At 44.1% G+C, this 24021-nt stretch overlaps 1 protein-coding gene across 7 annotated transcripts in view; it reads right to left on the bottom strand.

Moving 5' to 3' along the window:
• Positions 1-738: 738 nt before the first annotated feature.
• RNFT2 (ring finger protein, transmembrane 2) overlaps positions 739-24021 on the bottom strand; it is a 31319-nt gene continuing 8036 nt past the window's right edge. For 6 of the 7 annotated variants that reach the window (XM_054219627.1, XM_054219629.1, XM_054219628.1 and 3 more), the window contains 7 exons: positions 23904-23980; positions 22237-22337; positions 19334-19487; positions 8644-8793; positions 4126-4191; positions 2982-3083; positions 739-948 (listed from right to left, as the gene is read on the bottom strand). In XM_054219627.1, coding sequence (XP_054075602.1) covers positions 814-948; positions 2982-3083; positions 4126-4191; positions 8644-8793; positions 19334-19487; positions 22237-22337; positions 23904-23980 — 785 coding nt within the window. In that variant the 3' untranslated portion in view covers positions 739-813. The remainder of the gene's footprint in view (positions 949-2981; positions 3084-4125; positions 4192-8643; positions 8794-19333; positions 19488-22236; positions 22338-23903; positions 23981-24021) is intronic. The other variant, XM_054219631.1, reaches the window with a different exon arrangement.

Here is a 24021-nt window from a genome sequence, read left to right as displayed (position 1 = left end):
TGAGACGCTCTTGGTTAGGACCTTAACTTTTCACCTCAAAATCAAACTTGACTTTAATCTCTCCCTGCCTCCCGCTGTTCTCCCCATACGCTAGGAAATCAGAGAGCCTGATCGTGAAAATTAAAGAGGAAAAACACTCCCAAGAAAAGCAAGTGTCATTTCCAGCTCACCAGCATATGGGCTTTCCCAGGTTCCTTGAGATTTTATTAAGATGACAATTTGTGGAATCAACTGCAAAAACACGGCTGCTGGGAAATGATGTTTCTCCAACGCCGAGTAAACTCTGGGCACGTGGTTCTGAAGCACTGTGTTGGAAGAGTTCTCAAAGGTAATGTAACAGCAACAGCGTAATTCTATGAAGTTACAGATTCAGGGAAGCTAGGGCCGTTTAATGCGAAAAATCTCACCAGTGGTCCGAGCCAGAGGAGGACAGCTTTTTTCCAGTGTACCAGGTTATACACATGCAATTCATGTATGCTTGCTTTATACACGCAATATTTATCTATACTAAAAGGACAATAAAAAAGGAAACATCCCAGGCAGTTTCTAACCATGTATGTTCAAGAAAAAACCTTGGCTGTAGCTTAGCCACGGTGTTTGCCGTAACATAAACTACATCTTTCTTGCCTTTGAGAATAAAGTTTCTGGCTACCAACAATTGTTGTTCTGAGGCTCCTGGAGAAACAGAGCTGGAAGAAAGACTAAGACAACAAATCCACAGGCAACTAAACAGGGGCATGGCATCACCACGTTTATGTTCCAGCTTTTTCTTCTCTCCGCACGTGTTATTCCATTTGTCGGTATGTTTTGGTTTTAATACACCTGGAAATGAGCAGAGGTGGTGCCATCTTTCCAGCAACGCAGGGTTTCTACGGTGACAGAACGACAAAGAGGGCAGGTCTTTTCCCTGTCAAACCAGAGGCAGAGGCACTCTTCACAAAACACATGCTGTGGAGACAAAAGGGTGTCATCACGATGAGGGCAGGAGGTCCGGTCTTGTCCCTAAGTGTCACGCTCAACAGGGCAGCCACGGGAGCAGGTAACGAGGCACGTTCAGGGGGACAGTGCAGCTGATTAGCAGTACTCATGCGGTATGAAAAATGGATTACTAGTACCTCCGTTTGCCAAAGCTAATGATCTATTACTCTCTCAATATAGCAATAGAAAGAAACATTAAAAAGGCCTACGGCATTTGGGCTACCAAAGGAGCTGAGAGGGTTTTCTCTGCCCTGTTTCCATCCCCAATTTCTTGGGTTATTTTACAAGTCTCCACTGAGCTCAAACAACTCCCTTTCTTCCCCCTACTCCTTGTTGCACTTGTTTTTTCCTGCTCACATCACCCAGTCCTAGTCAGTAGCTTTGCAGTCCCACTTTCCCTTTCTCTAGAAATGTCAGTTTTCAACCTTATCCTCTCCCGTGTCTTCCCCTACCCCCAGCAGGACCGTCCCTCCAGCCCGCCTTGGGTACAGCCGGGGACCAGGAGGGACGGCTGTTCAGCACACAACCCCACCTAGCCCCGGAGAGGAAGAGCAGGAATAGGGCAAGGATGGAGCATTAGAAGCCGTAAGAAGCTGAGAGCTCCTCAACACACGGGGAGTCAGCAGAAACGTTACTCATCAAAATCTTAACTCTGATAAGCACATACAAAGATAGGTTCTCTGGGGCTTACAGCTTGGTAACATCTGCACAGATGTTCACAGGAATAGTAAGAGACACTTTTGATGCACAGGTGACCTACTTTAATTTGACAATCCTGTTACAAAGTACGGGAATGTGAAAGCTCTTCAGAAAAAGCCTCTTGAGCTTTATTTTGATATCACAAGAGAGCTTATATCCCACCAATTCCATTCCCAGAAATGGCTGAATCCTGCCTAAGGTTTTCCTGCAGGCAGCCACACATGAGCCAGAGACAGCCTCCAGCACGCAGAATTTCAGCCCCAACAGGCAAAGTCTGACTGAGTTACAAGCACCCGAAGAGAACATCTTGGGGAAGCATCACCAGTCTTGCCACAAGGCAATGCCTTCAGCTGGCCTCTGATACATTAACAGAACCCATGGCAGCGTGGTGTGTTCAAAGCGTTTTACTCGCATCAGATGAGGACTACTGCATTACTCAGAGCACGCCATTCTTAAGTTCTAGGTTTTGCCAGTGTTTACCAAATGAGAAACAAAACAATTCCCAGTTACTGGCAGTGGTGACCAACTTCTATATGCAGAACTACTTTTATTCCTGGCCAGGTGTTCAGAGGCCAGACCACGATTACACGGTGCTGCACCAGTCTTCGGGCTCATTCTGGATCTATGCCCCTCTCGTAGCACTTGCTCGTAATTCAGCTGGCGTACCGACTAGCCGGTCTCCCCACGGGTCACATAAAAATGGCTTGCATTCCACATCCAAGGTCTGGAGTGCCAACTGGCAGCCCCTGGACTACAAGGCTGCCCTTTTCCATCTCAGTAGCCATGATCAGCCCCTAAAGAGTGGCTCAGCTATCATGAATCACTGGGGCTTACAGGAAGGATGGGGAGGGACTCTGGATCAGGGAGGGGAGACACAAGACAAAGGGTAACGGTTTTAAACTGAAAAGAGGGGAGATTGAGATGAGATGTGAGGAAGAAATTCTTGGCTGTGAGGGGGGTGAGCCCCTGGCCCAGGTTGCCCAGAGAAGCTGTGGCTGCCCCATCCCTGGAGGGGTTCAAGGCCAGGTTGGACGGGGCTTGGAGCAACCTGGGCTGGTGGGAGGTGTCCCTGCCCAGGGCAGGGGGTGGCGCTGGATGGGCTTTAAGGTCCCTTCCAACCCAAACCATTCTGTGATTCTATGATTCTATCCGGAAGAGGGCAATAAATATCCACTAGGACCTAGATCAAGACCCAGCAAATGATTTTAGAAGTACCTAGGCTAACTGTGCCTCCCCCCAGCTGCAGAAGTTAACCACATGAATGCCAACGGGTGAACCTGACGCGAGAAGCTTGGGGGTCTTACCTGGCACATAAGGATCAAAGGTTCCCTGAATTCTGCTTGGCAAATGGCACAGATGTCACCAGCCTCGCTGCACTGCTGGCTGGTAGCACGAACTCCATAGGTCTGTTAGGGAGAGGTGGGAAAAAGTCCCAATGTTAAAGGGTTTGAAGATAATCTGGTTTGCAGCTAAGCATACACATAGACACTGTTTTTCACACCCCCATTCCCTGCATGCCCTGGGAAGGACAGCGGTGTTATGTCACTGTGTATGGGGAAGGGAGATTTGGGCACCAGCACACAGAACACAGGGAGTCTGGAGCTCTGTGTTCTCTGTTTTTTGTTTTCCCCTCGAGCTGACTCCATCTTTTAGTGCTTCCACTTGCGGAGCAATGATAATGAAATTTAATGAGCTCAACAGGGAGCTGAGAGGATTAATTCAGCATCATTTGCAGAGGTGTTTAGTTAGTGGGAGGTATTATTATTAGCAAGTTAGACAATAGCAGAAAGAATAACAGGAGCAGCACCCACAGGCTTCCCACTTTTCTTTTTAAGTATGTGGAAGGTAAACGTTGCTTCTCTTCTTGTAACAGTAATAGCGGAAAAGGAAAAATGCTGAGGAAGAATGACCAGCCCAAGCCCACAGAATAAGCAAGGCAAGCTCTAACAAAGTTCTACGATGTTATGTTCTTTTCCTCTACAGTCTTTGATTTTACCATTTTAAAATATAAGCCAGAGTATTTCACTGCAAGAGATCCCAATGCCAGCACTGTGTAATGCTATGGGATAACTCCGGTGTACTGCAGCGCCTCTTTAATGTCACTGCACAGCAGGCACTACATACCTCTATTTAAAGTCTTTCTCACACTCTGCACTACAAAGTTTCATCAGTTTCTTGCAGTTTTGGCCTCAGTGGATTAATCCATATTACACAGGGCTTTCAATCGGACAAAACAGGCCAGATCAGCAACAGTCTCTTACCACAGCTGGGACAGGGCAGAAAGGAGAAAAGCTTCCTAACGTCCCTGACGAGGGATACCAGCTTATCCAGCCATGGGACAACAAATTATTTTATTTTATGAACCTGATACACTGAGAAATTTTCAACTCCATCATTCAACAGTAACAAGTAACCTCTGAAATTGGTCTAATATGTATGACTACTTACCTGTGGGGTGCAAAGGACCTTCAGTGCCTTCCGGACACTTCCCAGGCGACCACAGATGTCAAAAGACTGCAATAAAGACATGCTATTTCAGATACTTTTCTCAAAATGTGCGTGCGCGTGTGTGCGCGTCCATGCATGTGTACAGTCCAGAAGCTCCGGAAACATGTGGTACAGTGTCTCCAAAGGGATGCTTGGAAGGAACAAAAATCCTAAGTAACGATGGTGCCAAAAAAGATTTTATAATGGTCATGAAATATGTAATAAATGTGAATTGATAGTGCAGAAGGGTAGCCCAAAAAGCTCTGGTAACAATGGACTGCACTTCAGGGGGACTTTCCAGGACAGAAAGAGGAGCAGACACTAGAGGGTTACGGTAGGATAAATTGCCCAGCCCCACTAGGTAGGAAAGGTCGAAAATTCCCACCCGGAGAAATGAGCACCTGAAAAGCCCAGAAGTGAGGTTAGAAAACACTGCAGCTAGCTCGAGGAAGAGGGAAGGAAGGGCAGTCTTTTCCACATGGAAGAGGCAGAAAACCGCTTTCCTCAGCCTCTGGGGAAAAGGGGGATTTCCAGGGCAGGCAGAGCCGCACAGCTTCACATCTCAAGGCCCAGATGATATTATGAAGGAAGGAGTGGGAATTGCCTGTCCTGCTGCAGAGAGGGATTTAGTGGAGTGCAGTGATTAAGTGCTACCAAGAGAAGAATGGCCTGAGGAACGAGAAAGACTGAGGCTGAGTTGCTCCCACCCACCTAAAGAGTGACAAACTTAAAAAGCCAGGAAAGGAGTGAGTTTCCAGCACCTTGGTACTTTGCAGGCTCCCAAAGATGGCCAGCAGCAGGGGCAACACGAGGTTCTTTTCTTCCCCCCTCCCTCCATTGCCCGGCAAACATGATGTAACTGCATCTGGAGAGCAGTGCTCATTCTGGGCTCCTCATTAAACACTAAAAGCAGTTCAGAGAAGGGCAGAAAATGAGCCTGCAGAAAATGACTTCTGAAAAGAGACTAAAAGACACAAATATTTACAGTTTGTCTGAGCGGTACCAAAGTGGGGCCAAAAGACTATCGATAAACTGCCTACAAATATCAAGGGGCTGAGCAAGAGAGGAGACACTCAGCATTCTTAAAGTGAAGATAAGATACTACTAATGAAAGGGAAAACAGCTTGAAAACCTAATCTGGAATGCCAGCTTCATCTTCCCTATCCGCTGGCACAACACAGGGAAAAAGACACCATGAACTAGACAAGATACGGAGAAGTGATTGTGCAAAGAACAGCCCTGCATTTGTCGGGAGAAGGGCATGATATAACAGGACCTTTCCATTTCTAACCTGCCTGAGTGAGAAGCGGCTAGGAGGGCAGGGGAAGATGTGATGCAGAACATGCAGTGCCGTAGGGGACTAGCAGTACAAAGGCACCAGAATGCCTGGAGTTGGCTTGCCTTTTTTTTGGTTTTTTTTTGTTTTGTTTTTTTTTTTTGTTATCATGATTAAGTGGGCTCACTGCAGGGAATGCCAATGAGCTCATCATGCAATACATGCGGAATCAAATGAAGGCACCAATAATGCTTCCAGTCAGCACGTAAAAAGGCTCCCAGGGTCCTTCCAGTAATGCTTCCAGTCAGCAACGAGCACTTGAGGCTGCCGACTACTACAGACTTTTTATCTTCTAATAAGGATAGGGATCAGCTCTTTCCCACAGTCCACTTCACAGCTTTTTCTGGTTGCTTTGCTTATAGCGTGACTTCAATGCCTTTGCTCTGGCTCTGATGTCTCCTCTTCTCCCAGTTCATTTGCCCCCTTCGATTTTTTTTTTCCTCTGGAGTTTCCTATACCCCTAAAAATGCATCTTTCAGTAGTCTCCTTAACATCCATTTATCACCCCATGCACTGAGGTCTATGTTGCACCAGTCAACTTTCTAGCAATAGGATTGGAACAATATCGGGTTCGTGGCCGGTGAGTGCTTCTGTTCAGGATAGGGAAAAAATAAGACCTGGAGGCCAAAATCGGAGGTTCGTGTTTACACAGTCCAGAGACACCGAGACAGCTCCCATCAGCTGCGCTGTATACAACCTTCTGAAAGTCGAGCCTGTCCTTTGTGTAGGGAAAGGGGATGCGGCCCTAGCTGAGCCCTGGATTTTTGCCAGGAGCACAGAAGGTCTGAGTGCCAAATTGGCTTCTGTGGTTTTTCTAATGCGGTTTGTGGCTTTGCTAATGTGGACTCCTTTGGGTATATTTTCAGTATCTTAGGCAAGGAATTAGACCTGCGACTCTTCTGATTGTAAATGGGATGCACGCACCTAGTATTTCATGATCTGTATTGGAAAAGTGTGCTCACACTTTTAGTTCGCTTCCAAGCAGTGTCTCTAACACACAGAGGTCTAATCCTAACCAGGACACATCTGTGGTACTACGTAGTTGCCACACAGTGACCTGGGACATGTTCCTGGACTTATTACCCTTCAGCTGGCCTATCCATCCATTTACACCTCCAACGAACTAGACAAATTAAAGGAAGAAACACGCATATTAAAGGCATAGGCTGTAGCCAAGGCACTTTCACACAAGTGTGCCCCACAGCCCTGGTCCTAAGTTATAGTCAAGGCTAATAAATAACTGTCCTTCTCTCCTCACAGAGGTCCTAAATAACAGATGGGCAGAACTTTTCAAAATGAGGTTGCTTTTCCCATCTAGATTATCATGCTATCACCTAGAAAAGCTTCATAGTAGAGAAAGATCAAGCCAGCCCATATAGAACATCTTGCACCTACGTGTCAGTGCCCTAAGTGCATTAATAGACCTTCATGGCCCCCATGAGCTTCACCTGGGGTCTCCACCCCCCAATCCCTGCCCATAGGACCAGGAGCTCTATTTAAGCTCAGCCCTGGAGACCTTACTTCATGTTTGATCTGTGTTGTGTCTGCTAGTTTCTAGCTCAACTGTAGCCATGTCTGCGCCTAGCTAAAAATCCCACTGATCTGGACACCCCAGCACATGGTGTGATTTCCCACCCTGTGCTGAAGCCTGTCTTGTCACAATGGTTATGCCCTACAATTGTTGGACTGTGCCTGACCCTGGCTGCCTTCACCAGACCTGATCTTGACTTGTGGATTGATATTCTGGCTTTATCTTGGACCTGCCTCACCACCTGAAGATCCTGACTCTTTGAACCTGGCTATCACCTCCAGGCCTGCCCTGCCTGCCTTGTTTGGGTGCTGTGGGGCCGGTGAGGCCCTTGCCCTGCCAGCTGTGGTTTTGTGCTTGGTTCCCCTTTCTCCAAGGAGCAGATGGCCCCCACTGCTTCTTCACACTATGATGATTTCTCCAGATGTAAGGAATAACATGTGGAACTGCAGGTAAGTGTCTCTTCTCCAGGTGTTGAATAACTTTTGCAAGATGGGATACCAGAAAGATCGCTTGAAATCTGTCCTTGGCTGGATGCTGTAGTCTAGAGGGGATCCAGAAAATGGAATCTTTGAAAAGGACAACAATCCTCTCCCACAGCACAAAGAGCAGGAAACATACAGCTGAGAGAATGGATGAGCGTGCAGGGAGCTATGCTGGTTTCACGTGCCTTTCATCCTGGCACTGTTTGCTCTGTTTCTGGCTTGATCACGGACCTGCTGTGACCAAGTCACTTCACTTCCCATGACCTTCTCTGCCTATCTTGCCTACAAAAATTGTAAATTCCTGGACAGCAGGGGTTGCGTTGCCCCATTCCTATGCAACATATAGCTGCAACTGCAGCCACATCTCACATAAGAGTTATAGTATGATTAGCCCCGGTAGCCCCTTGGAGCTGTTTTCAGCTTGTATATAGTCTCTGTTCTTCAGTCTGCCTCTGCAAAGCCATAGCCCCTTTCTCCTAAGCAGAGTCGAGCATCAGGGCTGCAGCAAGCTTGACTCACTTGGCCTTTCTCAAGGGCTAACAAAGGTGTATCATTGTTTGCTTCAGGTCCTGCTCTGTCCCTGGGCAGACTTGGGACTCTTCTAAATACGCCGCACCTATTCACAGTGTGCCTGTTTTATCTAGGCAGGACTTGGTTGACCCTCTCTCTCCCTGCTGCATTCAGTACTACGGGTGACAGAGTACCTACCATGCCTTGAAAGACAGAGGAAAGCTTAGAGAGAAACATGTAACTGTCTGCAACCTTCCTTTCAGTGTTGCATTTAGAAGTCTGGAGACAGCTAACCTCTCTTCCAGTACTGGTTCCACAAGACTCCACTCCCATTCTCCTCTAGCCTTTACAGAAAGGTATTAGAGAGCAGCAATGACTTCATCAGCCTGATGCAACACTACACGAGCAGCCGCAGATCTTCCTCTAGCTCAGCAATGCCCACATACTGGTGAAGCAAAATGCTTTTAGCAACTAAAGCACATGGTGCCCCCAGCTGCTGCAGCTTTCCTTCCTGGCAAGTGACAGCAACAATCAAAAGGTATATTTGTTCCCCTCAGCTGTGCTTCTTTCTCTGCTCTTGCTACAGTTCCCATAGAGGTTATTAATGAGGTGGTACTCGCCTTGCAGAGGCTGTACAGGATGATCAGGATCCCACCTAGGAAGTAGCTGCTGGATGGATCATCTCCCATGATGTATTTATACCATAGCTGGATGGGGACAAGGGAGCGGAACAGCTGGCTCAGCTCCTCAATAACCAGATAAAACTTTCCCTGTAAAACAAACAAACAAGTCAGATATGATTACTATCAGGAGGTGAAAAGAGCAGCACTTAACAGGTGCAGGGCTTGAAGCTTATAGGACTTGTGTTCACTGCCCACCTATACGCTCTGTTAAATGGCGCAAAGACCAGTATTTGTGAGATGCAGCTTGCTTTGCAGCCATTCAATTCTGTGCCTAGAAAGGATAACTATTACTTCATTGTTTCTTAGTGTTCCTCTTGCTCTGTCATTTATCCAGCTCTTCTACCCTTTTGAATCTTAAACTTTTAGCGCAGGTTATAGGTATACAGCTTATTGCATATCTGTGCAATGCTACAGAATGCTAGCAGCAGAGGTTAAAACTTACAGGGATGAATACGATGTAAATTGTAGATACTATTAACAAAGAAAAGAATGAAAGGTAAGTCTCTGATCCTATACCCCCTTCTGAAGGGACAAGGATTTAAATGTAGGGTGACATCAGTCTTCCTGACAGCTTTCTAGATCATCCCAAAGAATCAAACTAATTACCTATTTGCTATCATCCTTCCCCTTCCACTCGTGTGTGTGTTGGGTCTTGTACAGTACACAGATAAAAAGGCAGTCTCTGAAAAAAACACCCTTAAGGCATTTTTAAACTCGGAGATACCAAACCTTCCTGAGGACCTTAAGGAAGAGAGCGGGGGGAAGCATGCTGGTTGAAACACTTCACTCAGAATGGGCAACATCCTTACAAACCTTCACCAAAGCTTTCTTTAGCATTCTGGTGTTTACTTCAACTACAGAGCTTTCCTTCCTTGAAGGACACCTGCAAGGTAACAAAAACTCCCTCCTGGCTTACTACAATCATGACGTGCAACAACTGAAACAGATTTTTCTTACCATGTAATTTCTTTTTTAAAGCACCTAAGACTAGGGCTGAGAAGCTGGCTAAATAAGGCTACCTAATTTAGGTCCCCCCAGCCTAATGAGGACCTGTTTATGTTCTGTCCCATACTACTTAAAAGGGACAACTGGTGACAGGGCACTAGGTCAGGGCAAGCTGTGAGCCCAGAACTATGCTTAATCTGCAATGACATTATCTGGACCGAAAGATTTGCTTTTGACATGTCAAAATTCTTTTGTTTGATAAGATCACGGAGAAGGGGAAATTCCCCAGGAATCTTGCTGTGTTGTCCCAGTTAGCTTTGTCATCGGTGATGTCATCACAGGTCAATCGTTAATTGGTGAGATTTGGAGTGGGGATTATGTCCTCCGCAGTCCACGAGGCTAGCAGCAGCAGCTAGTGCCCTTCCCTGGGGTCTCAGAGATGAGATCACTCGGCAGGCCATCCTGCTGTAGCGAACAAATCGAATCCTTCAGAGAGCTCTGGCATTCTCATGATCTCATATCCCCCCCGGGACAAGGAGTGAGGTCACACCAGCGGTTGCTAACGGACCTGGGCTGCTTTCTTCCTCTTCCCCCCCCTGCCCCATCCCCTCCTTCTTGTTAATCCCAGGTGGCATCACATAGCAAAAATGTAACAGCAACAATCTGGGGTCCTAAATGCAAGCAATTTATTAAATTAGCACAGAGGTCTCTATCCAGCCTCGTGCTTCAATACAATCATCGTTTATTTCAGGAGCCCCCGTGACAGAGGGTCGCAGTCTGCTAATGACTACGCTGTCACTTCCTTCCCTTCACACAGGCAGTTCTCCGCCCCCCCTCCCCTCCTCAGCCAGCTCTGATGAAAGCTACCAGCAAGCTAAAGGCAGCAAACTGCTTTCTCTGGTTTGTTCCTCCCACCAGGCTCACAGTCATCTTCTTTTATTTAGCCTTGCTTCCCTAGCAGGCTGGGCTGGTCACTGCTTTCCTTCTCATTGCATCAGATGGAACTTCTGGATTCAGCGTTTGGGGCATCAAAGCTGAAATTCTTCTACAGGGGAAGTTTTTGAGGCACTAAAACACACTAGAGCCCCCAGCAAAGACGTAAGGAAAGATGGGTCACAGGCAGCCCTAGAGGTCCAGACAGGCTGCGGAATTGGAAGTGGCAGAGCGTGGCTGTAAAATGATCATGCAGCAAGTAACGAATTTCAATTTTCTAACCAAAAAAAGCTCCACCCTTCACAGAGCTTTTATAATGCCTTTATCTAATGCAAATCTTCAGTTTTCAATGGTATCTGCAGGGTATCAGGATTTCTTAGCAGCTAGATGCTTGTTAACATCCTCACAAGAGTGAAGTTAAGTTTTAAATGGATGCATCTCTCCATCCAGCCCATTAACACCACCCACTTGACCATTTAAGAGAGGTCTGTTGATAAGCTTAGAGTGATTACAGCTAGGAGGAGGGAGGCAATACAGACAGCTGAGCATCGTTTAGAAGAGAACTAGTGCTACAGTAAATGCTTACAGAAATGGAAGGTTTGTCAGGCATCTCAGTGCAACACACCAGCCCTTTTTTAAACGAGGAAAAGTGCCTAGAAAATCAGAATTAATTCTACAAAGGACTGCATCAGAAGCGGGGTCTTCTTTCTGAGCCAGAAGCTTAGAAAACAACGGTTGTTCCCTATAATTTCAGCAGCAAACTTTAGCCTTCTCATAGCAGTGACTTATTGCAGGTGGCACCCATCATTTGTAAGTCCACTCAATATACTTTTGTCTTCTGCTTTTCAGCTTTGTTACATCTTGTCTGTCTAGGCTGAGGTTTTCAAAGCCAAATCTTTGTCTCAATCTGCATTTTGTCTGAAAACTTCAGCTAAAGTACTTCAGCTATTTCTCATCAAGATTAGGGAGATCAGCGTGTTATATCAAGCACAAATACAATTATTTCTCCTGTGCATCTGGCTTGGAACAACAGCTTGAGATAAGGCAAGGCCCGCCTCTGTTAGGTGACTTTTCCTATTTTCTAAAAAATCCATGTAAATCTGGGAATCTTCTCCTGAATACACTCTATAGAGACTGAACAGCTCTCCAAGATCAGCAAAAGCCATTTCTGGAGAGCCTGTGAACCAGCCCCAATACAGGACAGCACTGTGCAGGAGCCAGCCCTCCAGAGCAAGTATATCACCTTTCTGGACTGCAGAGATTAAATTAAATTGGATATTACAGGAAATTACAGCCCCTGGTTAGGGTAGAGTCTGATTCCAGAAAAGAGCCTCTGCTCTCATCAAGCCCCTGCAACAGGCTGGAGTTAAGCCTGACTAAACCGAAGCAGCGCACCGCTTACCCTGCTTGGTCTGTAGGGTGAGTTACTGTAAAAGCTGACAGAATACCACTCCCGTTATCAAACACTTCATTAGCACAAGACTGTGCTGAGGATCTAATTGTAGCCACTCTGCTGATGAGCCTTGTGATAGCACACGGTGAAATTTTGATACTTTTTTTTTTCCAGAATGCTTTGTTGAAAACAGTCAATGACTCGCGTATAATCCTCCCATTTGCTCTACCTTCTTTCACCGCATAGACAATTTCTATATTTTTAAATCAAGCACTTATTTTGGAAGAGCATAATTCAGGATTTGCATACAATTGCAGTTTTCCTTGCAGTATAATACAGCCTGTAACGATGTGAACACACACTATTTTTTCACAGAGGGTGAATGGTACTCATTGAGCATGTGGTATTGTGTTATACCCTTACTACTTGATGGTAGATCTGCATCCTATCACTTCATGCTATTTGAGGTCTGCTCAGAGTAGAAAACTACTAAAATTTTTTCAGTCTTTTTATGATATTACCACTACAGTAAAAGATTAAAAAAAAAAAAAAAAACCAAAAACACAAACAACTTATTTTCACATTGCTGATGACCTAAGGGACAGCTATTCTCTGCATTTTCTAAACAAAAACTTGAGACATGGAAAGACTAAGGTTAAGGTAACGTTGTTTTGGTGTCCGAGCTGAAATGTCTGAGACTAGACTTTTTATAAAGCACTTAATTTTTATAGATCACATTACCATTAAAAGCTAAACCACTGACTTCAGTTTGTAGATGTACATGGCTTTTCTAAAACCACATACGAATTATTTGGCAAAGAAAAGGATGGAATTTAATTCTCCAGTGTAGCATTCAACTTCAACTTGTAGAACATCCTTTTTCTTCCAGTGGTCTCTTTGTTCTCTATGAACTTTCCAGTTTCTACAACAGCTTCTTCCAATACCTCACCTTGCTTCATCCATGGGGCACAGTATACGCTGGTGATGGACGGGAGAAGTCATACAGAAAAATAACATGGAATCACATAATTAAAAATTAAATCACAATATATACACACCAAAGGGGGCAAATTACAACTGCAGCTGCAATGCTAATTCCCACATAGCCTAACCAAGCATCAACTCTGTAGTCTCTTTTGACATAAGGCTTTCGGTAAGTGTGCATGTGGCCTCCACGGAAGGAAACAGAAAGGCACGCCACAATTTTACACAGCGGAATTAAAATGGGATGTAAGAGAAGTGAGAGAAGTTGCAATGAGGCAACTGTAAGTTGTGATTAGCACTCAAGGGAAGTTCCAAGTCTCACTTGTTCTGTTGCCAGCAGCATTAGGACATATTCTGAAACAGGAAGATGCTAGAAAAAACTTTTGAGACCTGCTGGCAATTTGGATCGGAGGAGAGCAGGCTCTGCTGAGATTTCAGGTCATATTGCCAGTATAAGAAGGTATTGGGTAGGAGCAGTAAACAGGATTGTGGCACAGAGGACGCTGGTGAAAATCCATGCAGACTAATGAGGAGTGATTCCAAGGTGAGACTAGAGGGGAAAATGAGCTTTTTAGTTAGTGCACAGCACTTCTGAAAGTCACATCTTGGGTATCTTAAACTGGGAAGTTAAACTTGGAAGGCACCTATGAGCAATGATTCCTTTAAAAAATTTAGTAGCATTTCCTTTCAAAGTGTGTTAGGCAGAGTGACTGAAAAAAGTCCCAGTTCCTCAGTACCTAGTCTTATGCTACAGTTAATCTTTTTCTTTCGTTAAGTGATAAATCCCACATTTCTGACTCTGGGACACCACATCTATCCCAGGCTGCATTGGGGGAAAGTCTTTGCAGAACAATCACGTAGCTCCCATGGCTCTAGAGGATCAAAGCTCAGATTGTGGTCCAAGAAGAGTGAATCTATTTCTGAGTGAGTTCCCCCAAATAGCATCCAAGACCATCAAGGAGAGGGTAATGAGAGGATAGGCTATCATCTATCTTGAAACACCACTTTAGCCCCACTATTAGAGAAGACGAGGATTAACTTGCATATCGCACAGTACAAGAGGGCACAGACAAGGAAGATCTTCACCCAGTTATTTTTTGTAATATATCATCTATGTGTCCGCGACAGTGCTTGTTTTAATGCTTCTGTATTTTTTGATCAGCATCTAGAGGACTCAAATGCTCCAAGAGGCCTTGTTTTTCTCAGGATGAAAGAAAACATATGTAAACTTCATGTTAAATGATTGATAGATATCTGGCCCCATGACAAAAGAAGGCTGCTGCCAACACCGCCACAATTAACACAACTTTCCTCTGGAAACTCTCCTAACGTGAGCCTTCTGGAAGAGGCTGGGGCCTAGAGAAAGCACTTTGGCAGCAGCAAACTGCTCCAGCTTGTCCTCTTTCCCCCAGTGGAAAGTCCAGCAGGATGGACTTTGTTCTATGTCACGGTCTGTTCTACACGAATCCCCACTGCAAGAAGAGCTTGTTGCTCAAGGAACACAGAACTTCTGCACATGCAAGTCGTTTGTGCAATTAGTCACGTAATGGAGGGTCAGTCTGCCCAGTGAGAAAGGCTGGGCACTAGGATTTTGGACGACGGTATCCCATGGAGCTGAGCTCTGACACAAGATGGTGGCAGGCTGCAGAACAATTCTAATCATTATAAGGTAAGTGCTCATTTTCCTTACAGTAACTCTCTAATTATACAAGGCTGCGCACAGAAACAGGTGGTGATACGGTAAAGCACACGCTTGTGCTCCATTGGAACATGGAAGAGCACTGGGGCCACTCAAAATCAAGTGTTAGTAGCTTCAGGCTCACAGAATACGCAGTTATCACAGATTAGCTGACACTATAATACATTGCCTTAAGATAGCTTTCTTCGGCTGAATGATCCAAATCATACTATTTTGTGCAAAAGACATTTTTATATTTCTATCATATCCAAGGTGTAGCTTCAGAAGGAGTATGGAAAGTTTAATATGCCAGTTTACATGGCAGAGCTGTAACCATCTATGCCAGGAAACATGGGATGGACCTGAAAAAGGCATCTGGCTCAAAGTCCAAGTGAAAAACTGTGTAAAGAATAGCCACACACAGGCCAAGCTTTCTCCAACCAGATTTGATGAGATGGTACTTTTAAAGGGGGGGAAAAAAAAAAAAAAGGGGGGGGGGGCACCAGAAAAAAAACCCATGCAAGCAAATATGTTCAAAGATGCAGTGAGTGCAGTGAGGAGTCCACAGTACTAGCGTGGGCTAGTACACTTGCCCCTGACACAGCATAAAGAAAAAATTTCACATGAGTAATGCCAGCCTTGCCAAAAAAACTCATTTTCAATGTCTAGATCCAGCTTTCAAACAAAACTGACAAGTATTTATTCGATGCTAGTTTCATACTATGTTTTCAACAAACAAATGTTAGTGTTTTCCTTTTGAATTTTCAGTCTTCTGGAAATGCAGCCCCTTGCAACTTGTTTGCATGTCTGTATTGAGCGTGCAAAGAAAATTCTTACTTAGAGCCTTTTTTATATACCAACCATTAAGACTGATGGAAAAAAGTGTGTCCCTGGTATTTTTCTCCCCTGTAGAGATAAGGATATACATATATATATATATATATCCCTATATATATAAAAGGACCTGGGATACCAGTTTCTTACAGTTCTTTTGGTTTGGTTTTCTTTTCCCCTCCTCCACCCTGCCATGCTTCACTCCATTCTCCAGGATATCAGCTTAGATTGCTGACAACAGCATGAGGAGGGGACGGGAGACTTGCAGGCACCTGGGATTTCCTAAAGGAAATCTTTGGCAACTGTGTCTTTTTATTATTTATTTCCTTATTTTTAATTCCACCCCCCTCAAGCTGTCATTCCTTAGCAGTGAAAATGAAAAGCTGCCATTTATGTGTGTACAACAATGGAGGCCTCTGCAGGCCACATGGCTCCTGCAGTTTAATTTACTTTAATTCATTTTATATTGAACCAAATGATCTTATTTGCCTTTTTTAATGGAGAGCCTTCAGCATGCAGGGTGGGAGCCAAGCCCCCCTTCCAAAGAAATTATGAGCCCAGCTGCTATTAGAACCTGTACCCAGCTTGATGCGCCGATCACAGCTCACGAGGGAGGAAGGGACACCTTTAGCCACAGGTATGCTCCTTCTCCCACAGACTCCCACCGATTGCAGAGGTGTAAGATTGGAATCTCATAGTTGGGGTTACCGTCAGTTTTCTGCTTTTCTCCCCTATTTGGGGAGAATGCAAGCTCTTCTTTCCCTGCCTTCCAGCCTGACTGTAGTCTCTCAGCCTCTCTTGACATCCCTGTTTTCCAGGCTGGTTTGGAACTTGGGAAAGTCTGGGATTTTTTTGTCAAACTTTCAATCTTCCCTCATTCTTTGGAGGAGTTGCTTGCAGAGATGTTCCATTTCTGAGGTATTGAAGCTTTGAGAATTCTTGTCTAGTTGCATCCTGATAATATAGCAGTCTTCATGCTTCACACTTCAAGCACTCATTATCGTGTTTGCTCTTCTCTGTATTCCGATTGCAAAGACAAAACTAATTTTAGTTTGCTTTTTTTTCAGTCAAAGCATAAACTGATGCTATAAATCCAAGATGGCTCTTGATGTCATCTTAAACCAAATGTCGCCCTTCCTGTGATGGGGCCATGCTGCGAATACATGACCCAAGTACTTTAGACTGGGAGAACTGAGTCTTCCAGAGTTTGGAAGGCTCCGCTTGGGCTCTACCCCAAATTTTTAATGTATTCACTGCCAAAATGAAAAGATGCATCTAACTGAAATAAGCAGAGTTTAGTACTACTCCCCATTTTCATTAACAATCTTGACGGAACAGGGCAGTCTTATGAAATACGCAGTTGACACTAAACTGGGAAAGACTAAGCACACTGGAAAGGATTATAATCCAAACTCGTCTTGACAGACTGGAGAAATGGTCTGGAAAACAGGGGGGACTGCAGACAGTCCAGAAGAGAATAATAACATTTGGAATGAGCGATCTCTGAGAAAAGACTCAAAAAATTGGTGTTGTTCAGTCTACAGAGAAGACTGAGGGGAGATATGGAGACTTTGATGTGTAAAAGAAAAATAAAAGAATCTGGTCTTGCTCCAATCACAGTGGATATGGAGAGGTAAGAGACTTAAAAGGAGCAGATGCCTCATACCAGAAAGGCTATGCAAGTATCAGTGAAAACCACACAGTATTCAGAGAAGACCAGAATCTCAAGGAGCAGCATGAAAAGCCAGACTAGCTTTGGAAGTGTCTTTGAACTTCCAAAATAAGGAAAATCTGAAGAGCCTGCTCAGAGGTTGAACACAGACTGATCAAAGTCCCTGATATACCATCCATGGGCAAGTTTTATCATCTGTCACTGACTGCCAGCAAGAAGGTACTGCAAGGAAGCTCAAGATTAAATACCTCTATCCCATTCACAGCTGTGCTGAACTCTACCCCTGACAGTGGAGCAATCTCCACTTCAGGCCTTGTATTATGGGGAGCTAGAGGCTACTGTTCCGACTAGTTACATTGGCAGAAAAATTCTCAGTAAATGCATCTCGAATAAATCTCCTAGCTCTACTCTGTGAGTTTAATTTGTATTTCTCCAGCAGCTTGCTACTGTTAAGTGACAGCCATCTAGAAGTTCCTAAACTACAAGCTAGGCTTACAAGCAGAAACACTACTACAAGCCTATGGGGAGGAAGAGAATAACTTTGTTTCTAGCAAGTATTAAGATTGCAATTAACTTGGTAAGAATTTGGTCAAAGTTAATGTGCCTATCAGAAAAATCTTACATCTTAAAGTCATCTGAAAAATAAGATGTGTAGCGTTGAGCTGGCCTGTAGAAGTAAGCTAGGTCATCAGGCTCAGGGCAAGAGCTCAGCTATGTGGTTACCAATTACAATTTCTATGGCATCCTGGGGTTCTCTTGGAGCTCGCCCATCCCTGTTTGATCTTGCTTAATTTGTTACACCAGATCTCATCCTTGGTTGGCTTAATGGATACAGTGTAGAGAAGGGGATAAAAATAAATCCAGATCCATAGTGGTAGGTAACAGCAGTCTCAGATGTCAAGGGACAGTGAGACCGTCAACAACATCCTAAGACAAAAAGGGACCTAAAAAAAGTGAGAAATATTGCTATCCAGAAAAAGGTATTAAAAATGAAGCATCTGTGCTCTGAGTCATTATAGGCCCTTGACAGATGTGATTTTACCAGCCTCCCACTGTAGCTGCAAATAAGGACCCCTTCTCTTTCTTCTCTCCCGACAAGGATTAATGAGTACTTGGGATAGCTCTCAGACAAGCAAGCAAAGGCTGTGAACCTTTTCCAACACTGCAATTTATCTTGGGAAGACTATTCACATCACTTTTCCCTCCCTCCCCAGGCTGGATTATGCTCTGACCTAGCACATTAATCTCCCAAAATAAAATAATAATAATAGAGGAAGAAGGGGGGGAAAAAAAAAGGAGCTGGACAATTGCCAGAAATAAATTAATAACCATCTCGAATAGCCCTGCTGTGCAGGAACAAACTGCTCAACTCCCCTGCCACCCATGTCATTTGTAAGCAAAACTATTCCCAGTTTAGATATCCCTCTAAGTGCCCTGCCTGAGACTTTCAGCGATGAATGATAATATCTTCCATCTATATAGTGCCTTTCATCCCTTTAGCTGCCAGAAAGTTTCTTTACCAAATGCAAATAATACACACTGCTACATTTGCCACTGAAATGTAGACACTACTAAGTGGAGGAAGGAGCGCCCTGACAGATCTGTGCAAGTGAAAAAACATGAAGAAGTATTTCAAGAGAAAGAATGTAGTGAGAAAGTTTCAGTAGTTAGGCCTAGTCTACATAGGATTTTATAAACATTTAAGTATGTTAACCATGTAGTTAAAATTTCTTCACCCATGGTTAGAACTAGTGGCATCTTTTGTGGCATCAGTAGCTTCAATTTAATACTGTTACTTCTTTGGCCCAAGTGGAAAGCCAAAGAGACAAGTACTTGCAATTTCCTTCCTTGCTTCAGAAATATCTATTTACAGAGATTACTCAGAAAACAAGACTTAGAACAAAGTCAACCAGAAAAGCAGTTATCTCACTGCTAATACCTATTCCTTCTTGAGCAATGCCTACCCCTCTCTCTCTGGACTTTAACTACTTGCTGGCATTACCAAACCCTTGCTCAGGTCTGCGATGGCTCAAAAACAAAAACTCACTACCCAGGTGACTTTCTGCCAAATTTTTATCAGAGATTTTATTTTTTTTTTCCATCCATATTTCATGCTGCAAACATGCCACAAAGGTATTACATTATCAAAGACAATCATCTGTATATCAAGAAGGAAAGAGACTCTTACCTTTGATTTGACAGCTAGGATGATCTTAGGCAGGGCAACAATTAGGCATTTCAATGCGATGGTGAGGTACTTCAGTACAAAGTCCGCGATCCCCACAATCCACATCAGGTCAAAGAAGTCCAGCCTATCAAGGTTGGGTTTGAGAAATATGAGGCTGAAAGGCAGGATAACAAGGGTCAAATACCAATGAGGAGAACCTCACTTAAGCTTCTTGATACCAGCTGTATCCACTGCTAGCCAGAGAAAGCCTAGAAACTCCACTGAACTTCAGTGAAGTTCTCAAGGGCAACAGGAATAAGACATGCAAATTAGTCCCATGGTTCCTCTGGGCCTCTTGGCTTTGGCTGTTCTTGCCCATTTCTACTGAGGTCAGCAGGTTTGCCCACTGCCAGAACACAGGACCCAAACAGCAGTCTCTAAAGCTACTTGTGCATGTGAAACAAAGTGGTGACAAAGGAAGGACTGTATTAAACATGGCAGAAAGGTCAGAAATTCAGGTGCCTCGTGCTCTCACAATAGCTCGCCCCTCTCTGAAGCAGACCAAGAGCTGAGCTGTGTTAATTAGCAACTCTTACCTGAACCAAAGATCCAAAAAGGTAGTGCCCTTTACATAATGTTATTGAATGGGCTGAACACTTGCCCTTTAAAGAAGGGAAGTCCAGGACAGCAGAACTTCATGTAGCAATGGGCAGGAGCTACTGACCTAAGCAGCAATGAGGACTGGACCCTGCTCAGACTGAAAAAACAGGGCTCCTCTTCAGGATATTTACCTACTAAAGCTTCATGGTAGAAAGCAAAAACTTGACAAAAACAAAACAACAAAAAAAAAGGCAAAAGTAAAATAACCAACCCAGAATGAAAAGCCTGAACATGAATTTAAAATACTCACAACACTGGTACAGCACAACAGGTAAAATTATACCCTAAAAACAGAAACAGAATCAGAGACTTTACTACTATTCATGCACTAGAAACAAGCAAAAAGTAAATAAATCAGGAAATGAAAAATAAGCCAGAAAGAAACAAAACTGAAGCACCTACTTCTGATTTCACAGGCCTGCCTCATGAATAGTCACAGGTCCCCACACAGCAAGCCACAGATACCAAGCGTGACACCTGCAGGCACGGGGCTTTTCGGTGAAGCTGTTGCCCAGTCTGTTCACTGTTAATAAACCATGCCCTGAACAGCGTGTGTAGGCTGGCCTCAATTTGCTGAAACCCTTTTATTTCAGATGATCTATCCTTTATTTTAAACCAGTCGCATTCATGCTTTTAACCTTAACCTTCTTCTTGGGGACACACTGTTGCCCTGTTATACAAACAAAGTTCTTAATCTGAAGCTCCTGAGTCTCTGGAGTTCTCAGCGCAAGGACATGGACCTGTTGGAACGGGTCCAGCAGAGGGCCACAAAGATGATCAGAGGGCTGGAGCCCCTCTGCTGTGAGGACAGGCTGAGAGAGCTGGGGGGGTTCAGCCTGGAGAAGAGAAGGCTCCGGGGAGACCTTGGAGCCCCTTCCAGTCCCTAAAGGGGCTCCAGGAAAGCTGGGGGAGGGACTCTGGAGCAGGGAGGGGAGCCATGGGACAAGGGGGAACAGTTTTACACTGAGAAAGGTCAGATTTAGACGAGATGTGAGGAAGAAATTCTTGACTGTGAGGGCGGTGAGCCCCTGGCGCAGGTTGCCCAGAGAAGCTGTGGCTGCCCCATCCCTGGAGGGGCTCAAGGCCAGGTTGGACGGGGCTTGGAGCAACCTGGGCTGGTGGGAGGTGCCCCTGCCCAGGGCAGGGGGGTTGGAACTAGATGGTCTTTAAGGTCACTTCTAACCCGAACCATTCTGTGATTCTTTGACTAATGCTTTCACACCTTTATGCCATACATGTTTCTTCTCTTCCATTCCCTCCCACAAGGCCTATACAGAATATCCCATGGCTTGCCACCTCTCATTCGGACCCACACATACAAGCCTTCTCATCTCTCTCCTTTTCTAGAAGCATTTACCTATACAGCTTTCCCATGATCCAAATACATTTGGGGCAATAAATGACGGAAAAAACATACCCAAGAGCCATCTAGCCATAATCCAACAGATGCACGTTACACACATTGTGTTTTCAGTGTGAAGTTCTAAGTGCCCTTCAGTAGGAGAAATAACATTTTAATTGGGAAGATAATTCATACACTTTTAGCTACTAATATCAAAACTACTTTCTCAAGTAACCACGTTTGATATGGCTCCATTTCTTCCTATTTATTCTACTAACATTCCCTTGCTTAAGTTCTGTATCTTTGCTTCCTATCTGTCATTTAGTACTGAACCAAATCCACAGGTACTAACTTTTCTGTATTTGAGAACCGCTTCAGTCAGAATTTGAAAGTGGAGGCTATCTTAATTACCTCAGATCCAAATGCCTCTAAGCCCTGAGGACACTGAGGTAAAACGCTACTATTTCACCTCCGGTTTATCTCCTGTAGACTCCAAGCTTGACAGAGCGAAAAGAAAACATTACAGAAAGAGGAAAATCAGTGGGTCAATTTCTTATTTGCTTCCAACACCTGCTGTTTATGTTCCGCTGCTGGTCAAAATGGAAACTCAGAAGTCCCACTATAAAAAAGTATTCACCCTGCTTCAATACATAGGAAAATTGCAAATGTTTATGTTTCAAGCAGTAACACTGTAGTATATCATCACACCCTGGCCCATTTAGACCCCGGTTATGTCATTTATTGATCGGAGCATAGTCCACTGCTAGAAGCAATGCACACATTCTCTTTGTCCATTGAAAGGTATTACAAAGGTGTGACAAAGACGGCAGATACCTTAAGTATGCACACTTCCTCTCAAAGTGCGGGGAAAAGTGTGCAATTATCACCTGCTTCTATCATGTATAATGTAAATTTTGCCCACCTGTTGTACAGCTGCTGAGAGCTGAATGTGTAAAGCAAGTATAAGGTGTTTCCAGTGAGAAAGGCCAGGACCCAGAAGACAACCAACACTGATCTCTTCTCCTGTGCAAGAAAAAGAAACAATGATAAAATCAAAGTCTCAAGCATTGCACTGAGCTTTCAACTGCTGAAAAAATGCAAGACTAACACAGCGGACACAAATATGCAACTAAGTGTTCAGTAATTACTTTATTAACGTTGGACTAAGACTCAAAAATAGGCTGCTAGGTAAAGACATATATAAACACAAGCAGAAATGGCTTTCACTCACCTAACCTTCACAAATAAAGTAACTTCAGAAAAATTACTCAAAATACACTGCTGAAAACGACTGCCTTGCTTGCAGGACACAGTTTTCAAAGTTGGGATCTTTCTTGGTATACCTAAATTCTCCTAATATTTAAAATGCAGTTTGACAGGCAGATTAAAAAAAGTCAGTTCCATATATTGTACTGTAATTCTGAGTTGCCACCTCTCTGGAATGACCCTTCCTGAAAGAGGTATTTTATAAATAGATCCAAAGTCACTTACAAGAAGGCTTAGCTAAATCAAATATAACACAGCCCATCACTACATGCAGCAGATACTAATGTTATCTGAATGCATGGAGGTTCTAGAACGTGAATTTTTGATTGAAGAAATAATTAAAGGTCAAAAGAAGTGCAAATTTTGCATTTCAAAAGACAAGGAACATTACAGACAGAAGCTGGATGGCAGAAGACCTTGTCCTGGGTCTTGGCCCAGCGTAATTTTGGCAAGTAAATTTTACTCCTGGGAGGAAAAAAACAAACCCCAGCATTTTTCTTGTGAGCTGATTTATTAAGAAAACAGCTCTTCACCAGCCAGGGATGTTAGGGTGAGATTTAAGGCAGGCAGATTAAGGGGCACACTGCTGGAAAGACAGAGGTGCAAAGTGCAAGGCAACAGCAATCTATTACGTGATTGTGCAATTTATCTGTTCATTCAGCATTGTATCACATTTATTCCACAGCTTCTGGTAGATATAAGTATACACTTGGGCCACCCATGTAATTTTTACAATAAAACCCATTCTAGTCTTGTGCTTTTAGTGCTGTTGAAGTATTTTCCTGGCACTGAAGATCATAAGGCCTGAAAAGATCTCCTGGTTTCTTTATATTCTAAGCATATTATCTACAGACCATGATGAAGATATTAATAAGCTATACATCTACAAATCCTTCAGCTGAACATCTCAAAACATAATCTAAATGCTAATCAATTAAATCTCATCATTAAGTAAGTAGTGAAATAGGTTTCAGCACCTCTGCTGTACTTAATGGGAAACTAAGGCACAAAGAAGTGCTTGAAGATGCGCTGCCAGTCTGTGGCAGAACCAGAAGCAGATTACATCTCCCTGATTTTCCCTCTCTTCATTTTACTATTGCACTTTTTCACAAAAGAGCAGGTTGGAAACTGTGGGAGAGCATCAATGGGGAAAAGCAGGAAAAGGAAGTGAGGATTACAGCACGGTACTCTTATTCTGACAGATCTGTATCCATATAATGGCATTCATCCCTACATTGCAAAAGAAGGTTCAACATAGACACTGTTTTGTATACAAAGAGCAACGTTGCTTGGGAACGTAAAAGAGTAAGATGTTGTATTCACCTTCAGAGCAACCTGTTCTCGGAGCGTTGAGTTGGCGTATGCGAATGTGCTGGCCATACCAATGCACACAGCAATCCCTGCGGGGAAAGACACTGTCAAAGTATATATGGCTGGGCAG

The sequence above is a fragment of the Rissa tridactyla genome, chromosome 13, assembly GCF_028500815.1.
Source record: "Rissa tridactyla isolate bRisTri1 chromosome 13, bRisTri1.patW.cur.20221130, whole genome shotgun sequence".
In the NCBI taxonomy this organism is placed as follows: domain Eukaryota; kingdom Metazoa; phylum Chordata; class Aves; order Charadriiformes; family Laridae; genus Rissa; species Rissa tridactyla.
This window is presented reverse-complemented; position numbering and strand designations above follow the sequence as displayed.